This window comes from Passer domesticus, chromosome 14 (genome assembly GCF_036417665.1).
Source record: "Passer domesticus isolate bPasDom1 chromosome 14, bPasDom1.hap1, whole genome shotgun sequence".
Lineage (NCBI taxonomy): Eukaryota > Metazoa > Chordata > Aves > Passeriformes > Passeridae > Passer > Passer domesticus.
Window position 1 is genome coordinate 14036537 of NC_087487.1, and position 19336 is coordinate 14055872.

The window sequence follows — 19336 nt, forward strand, 5'->3', positions numbered from 1 at the left end:
ATGACTGAGGCACTTTTCAAAGTGACATTTTTGCCAGCAGAGAACAGAAACTATTATAATCATTACCTTACTGATGAAGTAACCCTCCCCAACCACAACTGCAGACAGGTGAAACTTTTGTAATGTTTAAAAGAAACACTTGGAAACATCAATAAAAACACAGGCAGCCCTGAAAATGTGTCCTGTGACAGAACTGCCACTTGATGGCACTGCACAGCATCGAGCTGCAGTGATTCACAATTATTTTATTTTCCACTTAAGCACAATATGGAATTGCTTTACTGAGGCAGGCAGAGGATGAGCACTTGCAGGGAGACCACATCCAACACAGCCTTTGGAAGCAATGGGAAGCACTGCAGGCAGAGTGCAGAGGATTTGGGAAGCTATGTGAATTTTTGGTTTCATTTTCACATTTTCACAAGCACTGCTCTCACATCAGCTTTGCTGTCAGACCTGCCTCCAGCTGAACAAAATGACTGTCAGCACTTTGTTACAGGAAATGCAGCAGGGGCATGTATCCTGAGGAATGACATGGAAATGTGTTTGTTCATTCTAAAGGTAACACAAGAATACATCCCACAGTGGAACAGGAGTTAAAGAGTATTTTCATCCTCTTAAACCCAAATGCAGACCTCCATTGCTTACTTCTCCTGACAGGAGAGGACACAACACTGTCAGTGATGCTGGGGATGGGACACCACCTCTTGTGTCTGTCCAGGTACTCCCAGCTCATCAGCTACCACAAGAAATAATGAATCCCAAACACAGAGCCCAAGACATATACATAATTTCACCCAATTTTAATACAACTCTTAGTGTGATAATAAAAGGATTCCTTCTGCAGTTTGAGAAAACAGGAGGAAGCAATCTAACAGCTCCCCAAAAGCAGATCATTGTCTCTGCTTTCCCACCCCTACCAGCTGTACCAGCTCTGGCATCTTCTGCAAGTCATATTAAAGTTCACACATAATGCTGCAAAGTACTGGTGAGTTAAGGGCAGAATTTCAGAGAAGTGCTCCAGACTTCAAGCCAGACTGTTTATTGTTTACCAGCACTTTCACACCCACAAAACAGGATCACAGAAGAAAAGTTCAAATAGATAATGAGAGGAGGAGGGCTTTGAACCCATATCCAGCACTTTTAGTTTCAGACAATATGGAAGAAAGGTTGAGAAAAGGCCTCTGAGCTGCAACGTGAGCAACAGCTTCTCCTGGAGGAAGATGCTGCTGAGGTCTGACAGCCTCATCCGATTTTTCCAGGTAAAGCTGCCTTCAGTAAACGCACCAAAGTGACCATTTCACCAACAGCCCTGTGCTAACATCACACAGATCCCATGAGCTAGAGAATGTCTCCCTTAAGAGGAGCAAGCCAAGCAATCAGCCCCATAATAACCAGACAGAGCAGAGGTCTGCACTGAGGTGTGACAGATCCCAGAAGCAGCAGGGAGCTTGCCAGGGGACATTACTGAGCTCAGGTGGCAGCTGCCAGACATCCATTTCCACAGGAGGGATGGCTTCTTGCATGATGCAGACCAGAGTTTGGGAAGTGGAGGATGAAAAGAATCTAAATCAAAGATCTGAGTGACAAAAACTTGAAAGATGAGGTCAAGCACAGTTTAGTGAGGAAAGTATTTTGCCTGGAGAATTAAAGCAGAGCCAGACAAGCTGCAATATACTCCTCTCAAAAAAATCAGTTTATTCAGGCGCCCCAGCTGACTTTCTTAAAACCAACCAAGCAGCAGGTTCTTCCACAAGTAATGCAAGCAAATATTTTATTTGTAAAAGGTGCTCAGAGGCCTCCACTCATTCATTACTGAAAGACATTTTGAAGGCAAGGCAGAAAGCTAGTTTGTCATTAAGAAGAAATCAAGTACCCAACAAATAAAAGACAAGAGGTTTATCAGATCCTCTCACCACAGAGCTGAACTAAACATCAAGGCTGGCTGTCCTCTTGCCTAAGGACCTTGAGAGAAACAAAAACAGGGCTTCTCTATAGTGACTTTCATGAGAAATTCCCACATTAAAAGCATGTGTGGTATGTTCTCCTTTTTCTGCTGGACTGACCTCAGATATTCAGGCATCTCAGTGGCCTTTGTCACCATAGATGCCACTAAGCAAACAAATTCTGCTTTAGTAGAAAAGTAACTTAAGCACAGCTGCCAACCTTATGACAGCATCTTACTGTAGAACTATAAAGTTATTTCATTTTGTCCTTTTGTCCCCCTGGTAGAGATTTCTGAAGAACATTAATCATATATCACACAACAGTGCATAAGTGACACTTGAAGCCAGCTGTGAGACACACACAGGTACAACACCTCACTCAGGAAGCCACAGCACTTGGGACAGACACTGCTGCCACAAGCCTCAAAACTCTGTATTGTGAACTTTTTTCTTAAATTCTTTAATATTAACTCAGAAGCTGGGGGGGGGGAATAAAACATGAACATCAGAGGGTATTACAATTGTTTTTCTCAGGAATACACAGTACACTTCAGTAGGGCATCATTCTATATGAATATGTAAGTGGGGGGGAAATATTACAAGCATATCCTTTTTTCAGTTTTAGATTAAAGCAGGAAAAACTGGGAAATTTACAGGAGTAGTTCATTCATTAACAGAAGAGGACCTACTGTACCCAAACCCCAGGTTATATTAAGAGAGGGTCAATGCATTCTTTCAGAGGCTTTTGAAGTTCATACTTCATTAAGCTGCATGACATTTTGCTTTGGAAGTGGGAGCTCTCATCTCTATCAAAAAGTCTCCTTGAGAAACTCTGCAGGTTACACAGCTCCTAAGTAGCAGTTTAGACAAGAGACTCCATCCACAGACCTGATTAAAGACCAAAGTCAATGGCAGCATTTTTATCAATTAAGTGTTTGCCCTCTCATGCAATCACCAGTTATGACACATTTGGGTTTGTCACTCCAAACAACGTGGGCACACCTTAGACAAACCATGCAGAGGAGGAGTGCTGTGATTTAAAACAAGTTTGTTCCTTTTAATCTAAAAGGAAAAGGAAAAAAAAGTTTGCAGCAATACATCATGCTTCTCCAGCTGCTAATCTTTTCCATTTCACACCCACTGATCATTATCACCATGAAAAAATATTCCCGTCTTAAAGGCAGATCTAAGGTTGTAACCCTGGTTGCAATCAAGAGTAGATGAGATTAATGTTTCCCAACGTTTCCCTGCATGTCACCCCAGTGCTTTTCCAAAACATGTTTTCATTCATACCCAAATACTGCTCTCAGGTCACTTTTCTAAAAAAAAACCCAAACCAACACTGATTTCAGAGATGTAGGAGATGCGACTAGGTTACAAAAATGATCAATAATTCTACAGAGACCCCAGAGCCAGCAGAGGCTGAAATCAGAAGGTATGCACATCATTTTTGAAGGGATATTTTTCAGGACACTCTGTGCAGCTGAAGACACAACCTTGATCATTCTTTCACGTGTTCTCCATATTAAAGTTTGGGTGGAAATAAGGACATGGCTTGTGAGCCTTGATCCTTTTGTAATTAAATCTCCTGCTGAATAATCTGCTGGACTCCCAATTAATGATAATGTTTCTAAAAAGATCAACACTTCACATTTGCAAAGCACTTTCCCATGGATGTTAGCAACAGTGGAGTTTAATCTACGTGACTAATGTAAACAATCTTATCTATAAACAGACAATTAATGAATCACAACAATAAATGGCCACCTAATAATAAACTTCCATTGTTCAGAGCATTGTTAATCCTTTTTTTTTAATACTCCTAGATGATCTGGATATTCCAACACAACAGTGACACGAGCCAGGAAGTACCTTACAATGCTGAAGTTGAAATTTTGACTTTTGGTGGTAGGGAGATACAACTTTTATAAAAAGATGACAATCACTGAGGTCACTACGCATAAAAAAAAACCAAACAAAACTGAAGTTTGTGACTTCTCATCTCCTGTTCCACCCCAGCCTTGACAGCAAACAGAACAGCTTGGTGCTTCAGCTTTAGACCCTGGGCTCCCTGAGCACAAAGACCACAAGTAAGGTGTGAAACACTGCCCTGCATCCTCTACACTGTGCCCGATAAGAATTCCCATATCAACAGGATGGCACTGAAATATAAGAAGGATGGGAGTAAAGTTAGTTTTGGATTGAATCCAGTGTCTGTACATCAATAAAGATGTTCCCAACTGCAGTCTGAGGCAGATAACCAAAGGTGCCTGGCTACATGCACTTTTTTTTTTTAGCAGCTGAAGAAATCAATGCATCTTAAACGAAGTGGGTTTGAAAATTTTTATTTCAAATTCACCCCACAATATCCAGCCACAGGCTCTGCTAAGCCCCACCACCCTTTCTAAATGCAATTCCCTGCTGACAGTGGTAGGGGTGGGGGAGCTGCTTGTCCCCCAGCCCACGTGAGCACCGGCATCGCTCTATCGCACCCGAGCTAAATTGGGGAACACTTCCCTGCCCTATCTCTCCTGGCACCAGCTCCTCAGCCCCATGACTGCACTGCCGGGAGCAGCTCCCAGGGCCAGGGGAGCCCTGAAACAGCTGGTTAGTGGAGGTAACAACAGCTCTGGGTGACACATACAGTGGCCCTGGGCTCCTGGCTCCTGGGGGACAAGGGCCAGCTGTTTGCAGAGCAAAGGAGGAGCAGCTGTCCCAGCCCAAACCTGCAACAATGCTGAGCTCCAGTTCCTGGCAACCTCATCAACAAGAGAACAATGAGGCAAGGCTGAAATGAGACACTGAACCACAAAAACACAACACTAACTATTACAGGATATGTTTTCCACCTTATTTCTAATCTTCACACTTACAAGGGCCAGTAGTCTCATCATTACAGGCCGTGACCTCTCAGTGGTCACAAACTCTGCAGATGATTTTTACAGAGGAGGTAAATAAAAGTTCAAGCAGCCAAAAGAAACTACCAAGAAGGATACAGCAGGTGGTCTTCCTTCCTTTTATGCACACTGATTTGAGTAATACAAGAATCTCTACCCCTTTATTGGTGTGTATGTGGAAATACCATTTTTTCCATCACCCAAAAAGCTTTGGCCCCAAGTACACTGGAAATCTCAGGTTCCCAAACCCCTTTTCTTAATTATGAAATCTGGGCAACCTGGTAATTACCAGATAGGATGAAGTATGCTTTAGCTCTCCAATAGGCTTCCAGGAACTGAACTGGAGACACCATTTTTCTACTTCCTCCTCCTAAAAGGAGCTCAGTAATGCTCCCAATGAAAACAACTATCTAATGGATCTTTCAGGGTGAAACTCATGGCAGACTTAGTAAAAAAATAAACAAAATTGTATAATCCTTAATCTAAGATATTGGCTTAAAAGAGGAAGATGCAAAGGTGTCAAAACCAAGAGGGTCAAGTGTGGGAGAAACATATTTTCCTGAAAGCAGACAAAGATAGGGAAATCCTTTGACATGTCAGTATTGCCTGTTATTTCCAGTCATTCAAAGAGATGAAATTCCTTATGGAGGAATTAACAGAATACTGTTCTCAGTAATTTGAAAGCAAGATCAAGGAGGCTGTATATGAAAAATGGAGTTGCCAACACTATGAAGAAGGAATGTGGTGAGGTTTGTTATTTGCCTCCCAAAGGCCAGGCCACAAGACTGCTGTGTCTGCCTTTAGAAAAATAGAAATACCAGGAAGATATCCTTTTCTTTGTGTTCTGCTGGCACCTAACGACTCCCAGATGAGCTGTCAATTAGCAACACATGGAAAACAAAACTGATCTTAAAATGTATAAAGCATTTATACTGAGAGCAAACAGAAAGACTGAATCTTGACCTTTCAAATTTCCTTAAACTACCACCAAATTTGGTTTTTTCAAAGGGAGCTGATTTGTGTATACACCTGGCCAGGGAAAGAGGAGAGAAAAGGGAGTCACTGATGTATTAATAATGTAACTTATTTGCATTGCAAAGAAACACTATACCAAGTTCTATACAATCATTATTTTAGACCAGGCTACATTTGACCTCAGCCCAGTTCTCTGTCACATGGGGATGATGACTTCTAAGTGTACCACTTCAGTATTACATATTCAATAAAACCCCACACAATACAGTGGGAAAATAAACTAATTCAGTAGATAAGCCTGAGAAAACAAAGCCTCCAGATCAGGAAAGTCATATACTGTTCAAATTACATGAGAACAATTTTGTTCTGCATTACACCATTAATGTGTTTCTACTGTAGCAACTTCATAATATATTTGGACATAAATTCCAATCCCTCTTAATGTGTCCTAAGCTTAAATTAAGTTTCTTCAAAGTCAAGGTACATTCAGTAGACTTGAGATCTAATAAAATTCAGGCAACATTTAGTTTCAAAATTCAGGATATGGTGTACTCCTGGAAAGCCGCTCTACAAAATCAGGTCACACTATGTAGTATTTTAATCTTGCTTCAAGCACAGACTTAGGACATCAGGTAGAGAATAAATTCCAATGCAAACTTCTAGTTGGTAACTAAAGTAGGCAAAATTTAAAGCCTCCATGGTCTTAAAGGTCAATATGATCCATTATTGACAACACACAACACTTTCCAAGGTACAGGTCTATCACCAGTCCTGACTGTTTCTCCTTCCTTCCCCTTAAAAACCACATTTGCAAGCAATTTTCCCTTCAGATTTTCCATCCTCTCATCCAGCTGCCCTGGCTGGCGAGGTCTGTGGGCAGGACCACGAGCTGCAGCAGCTCAGCCTGCTCCCAGCATGGCAAGGCAAGGAAAGCAAACAGTTACAGAGCTGGCTGGCAGCTTTGGCACAGACTGAACACACGCTCACACACCCCCACACATCCAGGTCGAATCTGACAGTGCCCATGTTCTCCAACAAAGCTGCTATTCAGAGCCAGGGCAAGCTTGCTCCTTGTTCATGGAGGTTACGAGCTCGGAGAGGCTGACGTCAACCATCCCCTGCTGCAGCCCAGCCCTGCGCTGCCTCCTGGTCCTCCCTGCCACGTTTAAAACTCCAAACAGAAAAATATTATCACAGTGGGCAAGCCCTGCACGCTGGGATGCCCTGTTTTCCACACTAGCAGTTTCTCCTCAGCACCTCTCAACACATCAAGTCACACGAGCACAGCCACGCACTCCAGCACGCTCTGGGGAGGAAAAACAGAGAAAAACAGAAGTGGGGGATACCTGCACAGAGACAGCTCCAAAACCTACTTAAAGCAGTTCTGCTGGAAACCAGAGGGCTCTGTGACTTACCTGAGAGCGTTACCACCGAGCATCTGCAACTGAACTAATATAAATAAACTCCTAAGGGAGCAAAGAGAAAAGAAGCAGCATCTCCAAAAAGCTGATGGGAAGTGTTTTGTGTGAATAGTAAAGTATTTTAATTGGTACTCACATACAGTGGAGCTTGCTGTGGATTAAGTTTCATGACCTCAGAACACTGAAACAAAAAAGAAAAAGCAAGATTAAGCTATTTTTCAAAAAATTGTAGGTACTTCTCTATAAATTGCTTTAGCACACACACATTCCTTTTTCCAATAAGCACTTTTACTCTTCCCCTTCATGTCCATCTCAGTTCATCTTTCCTCCTAGCAATCCTCACTTCATATCTGCTTTTTATGGCAATTATCAATCCGCAATTGAAATCCTTCCACCAATTTGCTCACTCCCCCATGAAAAATCATTTATGAGTATTTGCAGTTCTTTCTGCTGCTCAAGAAATCCAACTACTACTTTGTCCAAGGCGATTTGGTGTCATTTTTACCCCTTTCACTGGACTACTTGTTAAAAAACATTTCAAAACTACACAGAAAACAAACTATCAAAAACGCTCTGAAGGAAAAACTTTCAGAATATAAGATACTCATATTCTGATTAGCATTTTTCATAATGAAAATCTAGCATTACTCATTTTAGTCAAGAATCTTTCCTCTTTCCGGTCTGTCCCTGGAATTTCTCTATAACCTGGTGAAAGTTTCTTATATTGAGCTTTGAATCAGTTGAACCAGAATTTCTCTTGCATTAGTTCCTCCACTCCAGCAGAAAATATTCACTCTAAACAAAAGCTCTAAGTTTTCATTTAATGTGTGCATTAAGAGATCCAGGATCCTAAGATGAAGGAATGCAAAACAATTAAAAATGGAATTTCTGCTGTTACTCATGTCTGCAGAACTGGTAATGCTCTGCAAATACTTCAAGCTCTTTTTTAAAATAGATGAAATACCATTCTGCTTTTCACACCAAAAATGCAGGATCTTGTTCATACTTTGCTCCTTTCCAAATCCCACAGTTTGCCTTTAGTGAGACAGAAATTAAACCACAGCCTAAGTTCTCTTAGCTGATTCCAGCCAGCCTTGCTCCCTCACACGCTCTCTTTTACAAAATGTTTTTGTGCCAGTTGTTTTAAAATACCAGAGCGACCTGCCAAGCTTGTGCATCAAAACAGCCCCTCTGCAAAAGATCCTCTGAGGCAGCCAGTGGATGGACAAGTATTTTGCAGGAGTTTTAAATCCAGTCCAATTCCTACCTGTTTTCAATCTTGAGATTCCCCTTGGTACAGCAAGAACACCCTGATAGTGATGCCTGATAGTTTTCACTGTATTTTCAGCTCTTACAAAAACTTACTCAGGAAAAGAGGGGATTAGGAGCACTAGCTGCCATTTGGGCAGGTGAGCTCCAAGAACAGCTCTGAAAACAATCTTCTCTTGTGCCCTAGAACATGCCTCTGGCAGTTCCAGTCCTACTGAGGGCTCAAAATGAAAAAAAGAAACAAAACCAAAAAATGCACAAAATCTGCCAAGCTCCCTCATGACCTACCTGAGCCTCTCTCTCCTGCTCTGAACCTGGGTATCCTGAACAGGAGTATAAAAACATTCCCTAGACAAGAGCATTTATTGTATCATACAGAAATCAAATCATGCTTGAAAAAAACCCCAAGCTTTCAAGCTCACTTCACATATGGATTTTTAGAATTTCTCATTGGTATAGACTAATCCCCTGTGAATTCAAACTTATGACAGTTTTTGTTGGGTTGTTTTTGGTTTTTTTTGCAAGAGAAGTGCACAGCAGCAGCAAAATAAGGTGACACTGTTAACACCTGGTCTTGTCAAAAATCATGGAAATACTTCCTGCAGGAAGATTTTTTTTCCCCCCTCCTATTTTACTGGACCCTTACATCAGTCACTTAAAGTGATTCCTTGCTTCATAATGTACATGTCATTCCAATTTTTCTAAGGATGCAAACTTAGTTTGCAAGGAGCCAGGCAGGCTTGGAAGATATTTCATTTTATCTTGTTAGGTAGTTATTTGGCAAAAACATAGGAGAAAAACTGAGTGACAGATAAGCCTGAATGACTACTCTGCGTGAGTAAAGGACTAAATTTAGGTTTCTAGACAAGGAATTTGTCCAACCAATAGACAAGCAGGGAGCAGCCTCTGAAAAACTTTTAAAAAACCTTTAATCCAGTAAGAAGAGGAAAAACAAAAAGCAGATCATACTGGTCATAACCTAGCCAAGATACACAGGGATCCTAATACAGTCAGTAAGCTGGACTACTTCAAGTGTAAAAATGAGGAGGGAAAGGAAGCTAAACTTTGTTTTCTCCTCCCATTAGAGCAGCACATCCTTCAAGCCAATGCCTGCTCTGAGCCCCAGAAAGCCATTTCTATCTTTTTGGGCAGGAAGAACTTGCTGTACCAGATACAGAAGAATGGAGTGAGAATAACTGGCCCTGCCATGAAATCAGAATCTGGACTGCACATGAACTATCTTGAAAGCCAAACTAACAAGAACAGGTAAATATAAATCCCACCTTCCTTGCTCAGCTCCCACCCAACACCCTCATGGCAGCCCACAGATTCTGTTCTAGCAGCAGCTGCCTGTACTTAAAACATTTATGGTATTTCTCACAAATAGCTAAACCTTTTGAATTTCCGTGGGAGGTTTATCACAAGCTCCATATAGATCCAGACAATTGCATTGCAAGGTTTCTAGAATTATATTAGGTTTTCCATCTTAGGATAACACAGTGAAATCCCTTGTATTTGCAAACTGGAAAGTAGGACATGAAATGAAAATCCAGGTTCAAGTTCTTCAAAGCAACAGTGGCTTTAGACATTGTAAAAATCTGCAGATGTCAGTAAAATAGAAAGCTACTGAAGCCTTCTCAAAATGGGAAGGCACCTTTCTGCTCTGTTAAGCACTGAAGAATTAATACAGTGAGTTTTATTAATGTCTCTTCTAGAGAAATTCTGCGTTATTTCACATAAAATTTAATGGATGAGGACAAATGACTGCTCTTCATTTCTCTGGGTATGGTAATATATGTCAGGGAAAGAAAGGGGAAAAAAATTTATTTGCTTTACTGTGGTTCCCAAAACCTCATCCAGAATTAGGGCCCCACTGGTTACATGCTGTAAAAATGTCAATGCAAACAAAGTTTCTGCCCTGAAGAGTTTACAAATAAGCACAGGCAGCAGGAAGGGACACAAACCCCTCACGCCAAAGCAATAAACCCTCTTCTCATCCACTGCCCCCAGCTACCACTAATTTGGCCATAATTAGGTGGCTTATTTCTTCCAGGCATTGCAGGCAAAGTGTGTATCATGAGGACAAATCTGACAGGGAGGTCAGTGCTCCTCCAGGCCAACCCATCCCATGTACAGTCTGCAGGGCTGAAGGACTTTGAACACCATGAATGCCAAAATGCCTTTTCCATTTTCTCATCATACCCTAGTCAGGACTGCTCTTTCTAGCAGTGGGTTAAATCAAATGCTGGTTTTACTGCCCAGCTTCTGTGAGCTCCCCCACATCCACTCCTGGCTGTCTGGCTCCATATGGAGAATATATAAGAAAGAAAACACAGTGCCACTCTCAAGAGCTGCCCATTAACAATTTTTTTTTTTAATGAGAAAGACCTACAGGATGGCAGAAACAAGAACAACCACTCTTGCCTCCAACAGCAGAGCAGAACTGCAACAACCAGGAGGATGAGGAGTATCTAATCCATGTGGTGTAGCTGGGAAAGCCTGCCTACCCCCTTTCCCTCTCCCTCATGCACTAAACAAACTTCAATTGTAGGTGTTTGAGCTCTTTCAAGCTTTTCAAGTTCAGTTTTCAGATATTTCAAGTAAACTTCAGTTAGACATATACTTCAAGTTTAAGCTGAACTTTATCTGAATCTCAGCACTTGACCTTTTCATTTATCATTTTAACATTTGATTTTTAGAAACATTGATCCTTATTTGCAAAGCCTTACCCATGCACTCTGAGCTGTACCAAAGAAAAAAACCCAGACCCTGAAGAAAACCCAACCCAATCTTAGCCATGAAGAGCTTGTGGTTATAGGCAAGAAAGAACAGCCAAAAAACACAAGAAGGATCTGATGGTTACAGATGGCATGGAAAGCATTCCAGTAGATAAACAGAAATGCAGAGAAAGCAGGACGCCTTTCCAGCTGTAAGTATCACAGCATTGCTGGGATGAAAGCCAAAGGAGGATTTACTTTTTTTTTTTTTTTTAGATGCAACAGAACTTATTTTGTAAAAATTATCCTGTAGAACTGGTTTGAAGAGACTAAACTTTGATTTCAAGGCTCTGGAATAACAATACACCAGGTAGCCCAAACTACATATATCCTATAGAAATTAGGAAAGCACTACTGATGCTAGTTATCTGCAAGAGAGCAAGACAAACAGAATTTGTTTTATGTATTTCTTTGAACAGGGGCACCAATAACCCACAGTGGGGCAGCCTGCCTTATAGGCAACCCTTTAGGCAAATAGCCCACAAGTTGTGAAAGAGTTTAAAGAAATCCCAGGACTTCCTGGGAGCACACATTCACCTCCCTTGCTGAGCTGCATCACTTCCTTCTATATGGCTGCACTACAAAAATAAAACCAAGGTTCCAAAACCACATCACTTCTCATTCAACAAAGCACAGTGTCCTCAAAGGCACTCCTGGTGGTACAAAATGTTAATTTATGAAGTACTTGGAAATATCAAGAGGATTGGGTTTCAGGCCCTAGAGAGCTGCTGCTCAAACTACACAAGATAAATAAAGATGGGGAAGTGGAAAGTGAGGGGAGCAGAGAGGAGACCAACTGCCCATATACAGAGGAATTCCTGCTGGAGCCATGATTTCATGCAAGGAGAACTAAAATAGCAATGTCTTTCACAAGTTTATTGTTCTCCCCTAATGTCAGGGGAATTGCTAAGCTGGAATATTCCCCTTTTCTTCTGAGTGGTATATGACCTTTATTGTGTTGTATTACCCATCATCAGTCTCCTCATTTTTTTTTTTTGTTATAACACAATTCTTTGGAAAAAGGCTCTTCTTGGTTTATTTTGGGCTTTTTTGTTTTGGTTTGTTTTTGTTTTGTTTGTTTTTTTTCTTTTTCACCTTTATCAAAAACTCTGAAAATGGAAAGAGACAATGACTTGATATTGGTTCTATTACTTTTGTTTTCTTGTGTGGTCTTTTTCCTGGTTGTATTCCTGCAAAGATGAGACCTGCAGTAAGTTATTCTCAGCTTGTGGTATTAGGCAAGATGTGGGTTTGTCCACACACTCTGCTCCACAAGTTTCATTCAACACTGAATGAACACCAGAACTCACCATTCATAAAATGAATGAGCTTTCTAATCAGTGTAATCAGTGTACTACTGCCCTGTCCTTAAAACCCATGTGAAAGGAGACTGAAAAAAACCAGGACAAAACCTACAAATAGCTTTGACAGGAAAAATAAACCCATAGCCCAGTTCTTCAAGAATGTGCGTGGAGAAATTTGTATAAATAGAGTAGCTACAATTGCAGTGACTAAAATAAACCCTAAGACAAGCACCATAACTCCAAATGCAGAGCAACTTTCTCTGTAGCTGTAATAATGCATGATTTTGTATATCTGGTCAGAAACAGGAGGCTGGAGGCATTAGGAGAAGTAACTCATCCCAAATTTATTTAGCAGACACACAGGGAAGTAATACCACCAGCAGATGTCATTGACCCTGGAAAGGAGAGGAGCTGAGGAAACAAGAAACCACATCCCAAACAAGTTACCAGCATATTGCAGCATTGTGTTTAGTACCACAGCTGAGACTAGAACTACTAAACCTCCAGATATTTGTATACAATCACCTGAATTTATGTAACTCACTGAACATGATGTTTTCTCACTAAATGGATTGCTTAGGAATAAAAATTCATCCCTCATGTAGCATTTCCACAGGTGATACTGCTTCCCAGCTGTGTCCTGTCTGCAAACAAAAACATATGCTGCCATTCAACTACAGATAAAACAGGAGTGTCTTGGGTACGAGGGAGGGGCGAAAAGGAGGTTTAAAGATGTTTTGTGCTGTTCTGGATCTATCATCACTCTCCTCCAACAGCACAGAGGTAACCCAGCAAGCCACCCTCAGGAAAACCAGACACACACAGACTCCTTTCACAAAAAGAAAAAGAAACTTCACAACAACCTTCTCCCTCCAGAAAAAAGGAATTCAAAGAACATATTTAAATGCAAAATCTGCCTAAAATCTGTTGGATTTTTTCTTTACAGTGCTGGAAACCACAGTACTGTGGCTTGCACATACAAGAGCCCATCAAGCAGCGGTGGGGGAGTTGCAGAGCTGAGCACTTGCAGAGGGGCTGGAGCCTCACTGCAACACAAGCTAACAGAGCATCACCAATTTAATTGACTGATGATTTAATAAAATGCCCTGGATATAGATTAACTCGCTTTGCTTAATGTAGCTCAGCTTCCTGGCAGCAGGAACTGGCACCACACTGTTCCTGGGCTAGGAGCTGGGCTGCACCCACCACTTGCCTCACCCAAACCTTTCCCATTACCCGCCCCAAAATAATGAAGCGTAACACAAAGCTAAGATACAGGCAAGCAGACACACACACACACATAAAAAATAAGCTTAAACCTTCGCCAGCCCTGTCTTACTCCAGAGCCAAACATCCTTAGTCTCAACATTAAATTTCTTCTTTTGGATCATTTCAACCTCATAATTGTCAAAAAGCTAATCACCTGGATTACTTAATTCCTGCCCAAAGCCTGGGAAGATATGAAGCAGTGTTGGGTTAACAAAACAGCGCTTTCGCCATGTAGGGGAAGGCAGAGTTCCCTCTCTGTGTTTCCCTGCTCCATCCCTTCACCTATTAGTAGATACAAAAAACAAACCTAAAAAACTCAAATCACAGCAGCTATCTCTTTACAGTTCATATGCCAAATTTCAAATAAAGAAAGATACTGTAAAAGTTGGAAAAACAGAGAGTAAAAAAGGATTATTAGCCTTCTCTAATTATACAAACTGATCTCATCCTCTTGTCATAAGCCTCTTTCCTGTTTCCGGAATCTATTTGTGCTACAGAGAGACCAGCCTTTTGTAAATGTCCATGGGTCATCAACACAGGGTAATTAATTTCCCATTTTATAGTACACACATACTGTCAAGCAATTCACTTGTAATCCGATATAACCCTGCCCTCACTTGTAAATTTTTTCCTCTAATATATTACTAAAGGCAAACAGTACTTAAGATACCGATTTGTAAAATCCAAACAACGTTTCAAAAGGAGGCATCAGGCTTCTATAATAAAATAAAAATCACAGACCACATCTTCAGTTCAAGTAGCTACATCCTAATAAAGTTAAGACCTAGCAGTCGACTTGAATTAAAGAGCAGCATGTACGCAAGAGCACACATATGTTTATACTCAAATTAAGTCCTCCAACAGGTTCTGGGGCAGCTGTTTCACGTATGCATGAGACTTTTATCTCAGGCTCAAATATTAACTTCCAGAAATCCTTAGCAGACATTCTAGCTGCCTCCTCAAATAAGCAAAATCCATTTATACCTTCCTATGCATTTTCTTGTTTGAATACACATTTTGGCAGTAAACTGTGGGGAAGCTCTCAATGAGAACCAGCTCATGTTTGCAGGGGTGATTCTTGACTTTGGGGTTTAACCAGGAACTTCATGAAAATCCTCAGTAAAAAAATGGGCAGCTGAAGCATCATGCAAGTTACTGGTTATCTTTGAAAATAGAGATGCATTATATGAGACAAGGTGAAGAATGGAAGGAGGCAAGAAGAGGCTTTGGGGAGTACTTCACCCCAGTGCATAAAAGGATAAACACAGTGGAGAACTGTCAACAGGGAGGAGATGCCTACAGCCTTACGTATGCAGTGGAAGTGAGCAAAGCCTCTATTGACTCCCACAGTTCTTACTACAGCACATGTCCTAAAACCTTCTCCACTTCACTATTCTCTGACTCTCCAGGCTCTGCTGTTTTAGGAACTATGCTGAGCAATGATGGTTTCAGTAAAAGAAACAAAGTCCCCAAGCCCTAGAGCTGAGCAGTAAGGCCCTGCTTCTTTCTGTGCTTCCCAAACCACAGCACTTGTACTGCATTCCCAAAAACACAGGTCTGCAATAGAAAACAACCCATGATGCCCAAAACATCACACACTTTAAAGCTGACAAATATTAAATATTTCCTAGCATTTACAAACCAGGTAGTTAACCAATGCATATTTTAATCAAGGCAAGCACCAACCTTACCTCTCCACAGCAGAGAGTTCTAACCACAGGTAGAGTTGGAAAAAAATGGCATCAAGACCAAGATGCAGGACATGTTTCCGCTTGCATTTTGGTCTAAGAAGCTTCAGTGCCCAACATTTTAATGTGCTTTTCTTCTCTGAAGAATACATCAGACTCAATTTTCCCTTTAGGCTCCATTTTGCAAATGCTGCCACTGTGGCCCCAGGCACCACAGACTTACTCAGGAAACGCCTGGCTAACTTTACTCCAGAAGAAAATTTCACCAGAAACTTCAGGTTTCCTACAGGAGTACCTGTGCTAACCTCGCTCCCTGTGGCACAGCACGACCACATCTGACACTGCAGAATTACAAACTGTTTCTTCATAATTGCTCCTCTTCTTTCAACTTACAAAACTATGGGAAAACGGTCTTCTCCAAACATACACTTTAGGCAATGAGAGAACATGGCCATTTTGCTGAAACATCCTTTCTGAGGCACAACAGACTCAAAAAATACTCATCATTCACTCAGCAACTGAAATGATGGAGTAACTTGGTGTGGCATTCCCTGCAAGGAAAATGAGAGCTCTGCTCCCAGGGCACTGTATTGCACTAGGAACATCCCACAGGAAGTAAAACCCCAAGCAACAGAAAACATTACATCCCTAGCCTAGAAAAGAGAGAACACTCATTCAAGCCCCATTTTAAAATAAATTAAAGCATCAAATAATGAAAATCCAAGTAAGCACAGCTTGTACCCAGTTCCACTACCCCACTTTCTGCACCTGAGCCTTTCTGCAGCATGCTCATATGCAAAACCCCACATTCTGCAGACACTTAAAACTGTTTCTTTCCACTGCCTTTACAAAGTGACCTTTCAGGCTGGTCCCTCAGGAAATGAATGGGTTAAGTGCCCACAGGTCCCAGCCTCCCCAGTAAATCATTTATTACCCCAGCTCAGGGACAAGGAGCTCTGCAGAAGCGAGAGCCCACGCTGTGCAGCTGTTCCCAGCCAGGCAACTCTCCACAATTATGTTATAACACAGGATTAAGCTCGGGGAGTGGAAATCCGTCCCTTCATTGCTGATGGCTTTTTTCTTTTTTCAAGTTATGCAGCTATTTTAAATGTTACAGAGCTCATTAACATGAAGTTCATTAAGCAGTAACCACTTTATGAATGAAATGAAAAGATTGTCATTACAAACACAATTATGGAAATACTAGACCAGCAGGTAGAAAAAGGAAAGGGTATGAGAATGCTGCTCCTGAACTCCAAATTAGCCTTTCTTTTTTTCCCAGATCCTTCAGAGGAGGCACACCCAAAACTCAGACGTGAGGCAGAGGCTGGTTCCCAGGCAGGACTTCAGGTGAGAAGCTCTTGCTGGCTGTGCTGGGCCTCCTCAGAGATTTCACTGCTGCAACTGAATGTAAAAAGTCATCCCCCTTGGTCACCCCCAGAAAGGGTCTGGAATCTTCCTCAGCAGTGAGCACAGCTTGCTGCAACTCACCACACTCCCCAAATTAGCAGAAAGTTAAGAAATACTATGACAAATCAAGCCACAAATTGCTTCTCTGCAGCTGGTGTTGTGCATTCCTCCTTTAAACATGATGAACTTGGAAGACAGCTCTCAGCAAGCCACTTATTCATTCCTGATAAAGCAGGTTCCATTCATAATCATGCCAAGGACTTAATTTCTTTCTCAAGGTCTGAAAATAGGTATAATTCCACTGCTCAACCCCACTGAAAAAGGAAAACCCAAATTATTACGATACATACTTGTCTCTCTAAAAGTACCAACAGTTTATGATTAATCCACCCAGCTGTTGCCACAGCTCAGTAACACCAAACGATTTGGATTCAGTCTCGTTAAAGCACTGGTCTCATAGGCAAGACCATGGAAAATACGAAGCACTGCAGAAGGTAAACAGGTTAGGGACAGTGGGAGGAGTAAAGAGAGAGCTTGCAGTGGTTTTCCTTCCTCCCTCCCTTGACATAGCTCACACATGGCAAGCACCCATTTCCAGGCAAGACTCTGGCAGTTTCTTTGCTTCAGGCTACCAGTTTTTGCACATTCAAGTCTTTTTGGAGAGAAAGGGTGTAGCTCCATGAGTCAAAACAACTCCTGTCAGCATTGCAATAACCATATACTCGCTTCTAGGTCAGATCCATCCTGTGATCTGGATCACCGCACCAAGAAGCTGGTGTTAGCTGAACAACAAACCCAGAAGCCTCAACACCACGACTGCTCCGGGGCAGACAGACCGACAGCCGCTGCACCGACCAGGAGGCACCTCAGCTCTGATCCCAGCCAGCTCCTGTGGAAATCCTGGGGCTGTAACCGTATGCCTGCTGCCTCAGGGACATGAAAGCTCTGTCTTAAAATATTAGGGAAAAACAGCTGATGTTTTAAGTGTTAAGTGCTATTTTATACCGTGGCATCTGGTTGATACAGGAGGCAACACCACATATCCCTTTTCTAACCCCACGACAAAGAGATTGTATTTTATGGCAAAATAGCTTGTTGAATTTGTTCATATTACTGTAATTGCTTTGATATTAGCATCTCCTCCTCCTGTCAAGGCTAAGTTTGACAAATGGCTTGACAATGGGCAAACCCATTGTCCCAAACCCCTCATCTCAATCCTGGTGTATACATAAAAGAGCTGCCAAAACATTTAACCTTACTTTAACTGCATGAAGCAGTACAGGTGGCTCCAAGATCTTCCTCAGGTTGCTCCCACACTCAGCAGAGAGAAGTAGGGCAGGTCACAACACTCAGCTCCTACAAGGGGGAAGAAGAAGAAAGAGTCACCACTTGCAAGGATCAGCATGGCTGAGAGCAGTCCCAACACCCAAAATGGCACTGCAACACCTTTGCCAAGGGGGATAGAAACCATCCTCTCCCTTGCTAGCCATGTGGGAGGCATGTGTTGCTTCCTGCAGCAGCCCCATGCTCCAGGAGCACACACAGGACAATGGTCACATTATGGATAGGGCTATTTATAGACACACATGGGCATCTGGCACCACCTAAGAATAACTGCACTGCTGAGTTGCATTTGCTGCTGTCCTGCTATTTGGTTTATCCCCAAAGCTGTTGATCTGTTGGCCATAACTACATCCCAAACAATTAAGCTAGCCTTAAGTCCTTTGCATCCATCAACACAGCCCTCCCAGACAGACTCCATCAAACTCTTTGTGGACTCCAGTACACCAAAGTGTTTCAACAGGAACAAAGGTAGATGATGGCAGATGGTGGCCAGCAGATGAAGCCCAAATCTACCAGGACATCTCTGCCAAACCCTTTTGGGTAGCTTGTACTTTTTTGCAGGCTGATTTTCAGCTCTGGGGCAAAGTGTACTCAGTAGATTCATCCATAGGGATGGTCTCCAAAGCACACCTAGAAAGAGCAGTTAAAGTGAATCAAATGTCAAAAGGTGAAAAAGCCAAGGTTGGGCTATAGTTTATTAAATGCTGTGTGGGAGATTTTATTAGGTAAGTCAACGTTATCAGGGTATCTCAGACCATCATTTGGTTACCACACCAGGAAAGGCTGTGGCTGCACACAAACACCACTGAACACAAGCACAGCACACCAACTGCCTCCTCCTGCTCTACCAGAGAGACACTCTGTCCCTGCACTCTCCCTGTTGGGAAAACATCCATCATCTGGGAATCTCACAGCCTGAGCCAACCTGCCAACCTCAAAGTGCAATTACAAGCACAGAAGTAACAATGACAAAACTAGTTACCAGCTGGGAAATCAATTGTACTGTGTGAATTAGCTGGGGAAAGTACAGGATTGGAAG

At 42.0% G+C, this 19336-nt stretch overlaps 1 protein-coding gene across 3 annotated transcripts in view; it reads right to left on the reverse strand.

The window, feature by feature from the left end:
• Positions 1-19336, reverse strand: part of AKAP13 (A-kinase anchoring protein 13) — a 203814-nt gene that overhangs the window by 138152 nt on the left and 46326 nt on the right. For all 3 annotated transcript variants that reach the window (XM_064389510.1, XM_064389509.1, XM_064389508.1), the window contains exons 3-4: positions 18213-18309; positions 7373-7417 (exon numbers count right to left, since the gene is read on the reverse strand). In XM_064389510.1, the coding sequence (XP_064245580.1) occupies positions 7373-7405 (33 nt within the window). In that variant the 5' untranslated portion in view covers positions 7406-7417; positions 18213-18309. The remainder of the gene's footprint in view (positions 1-7372; positions 7418-18212; positions 18310-19336) is intronic.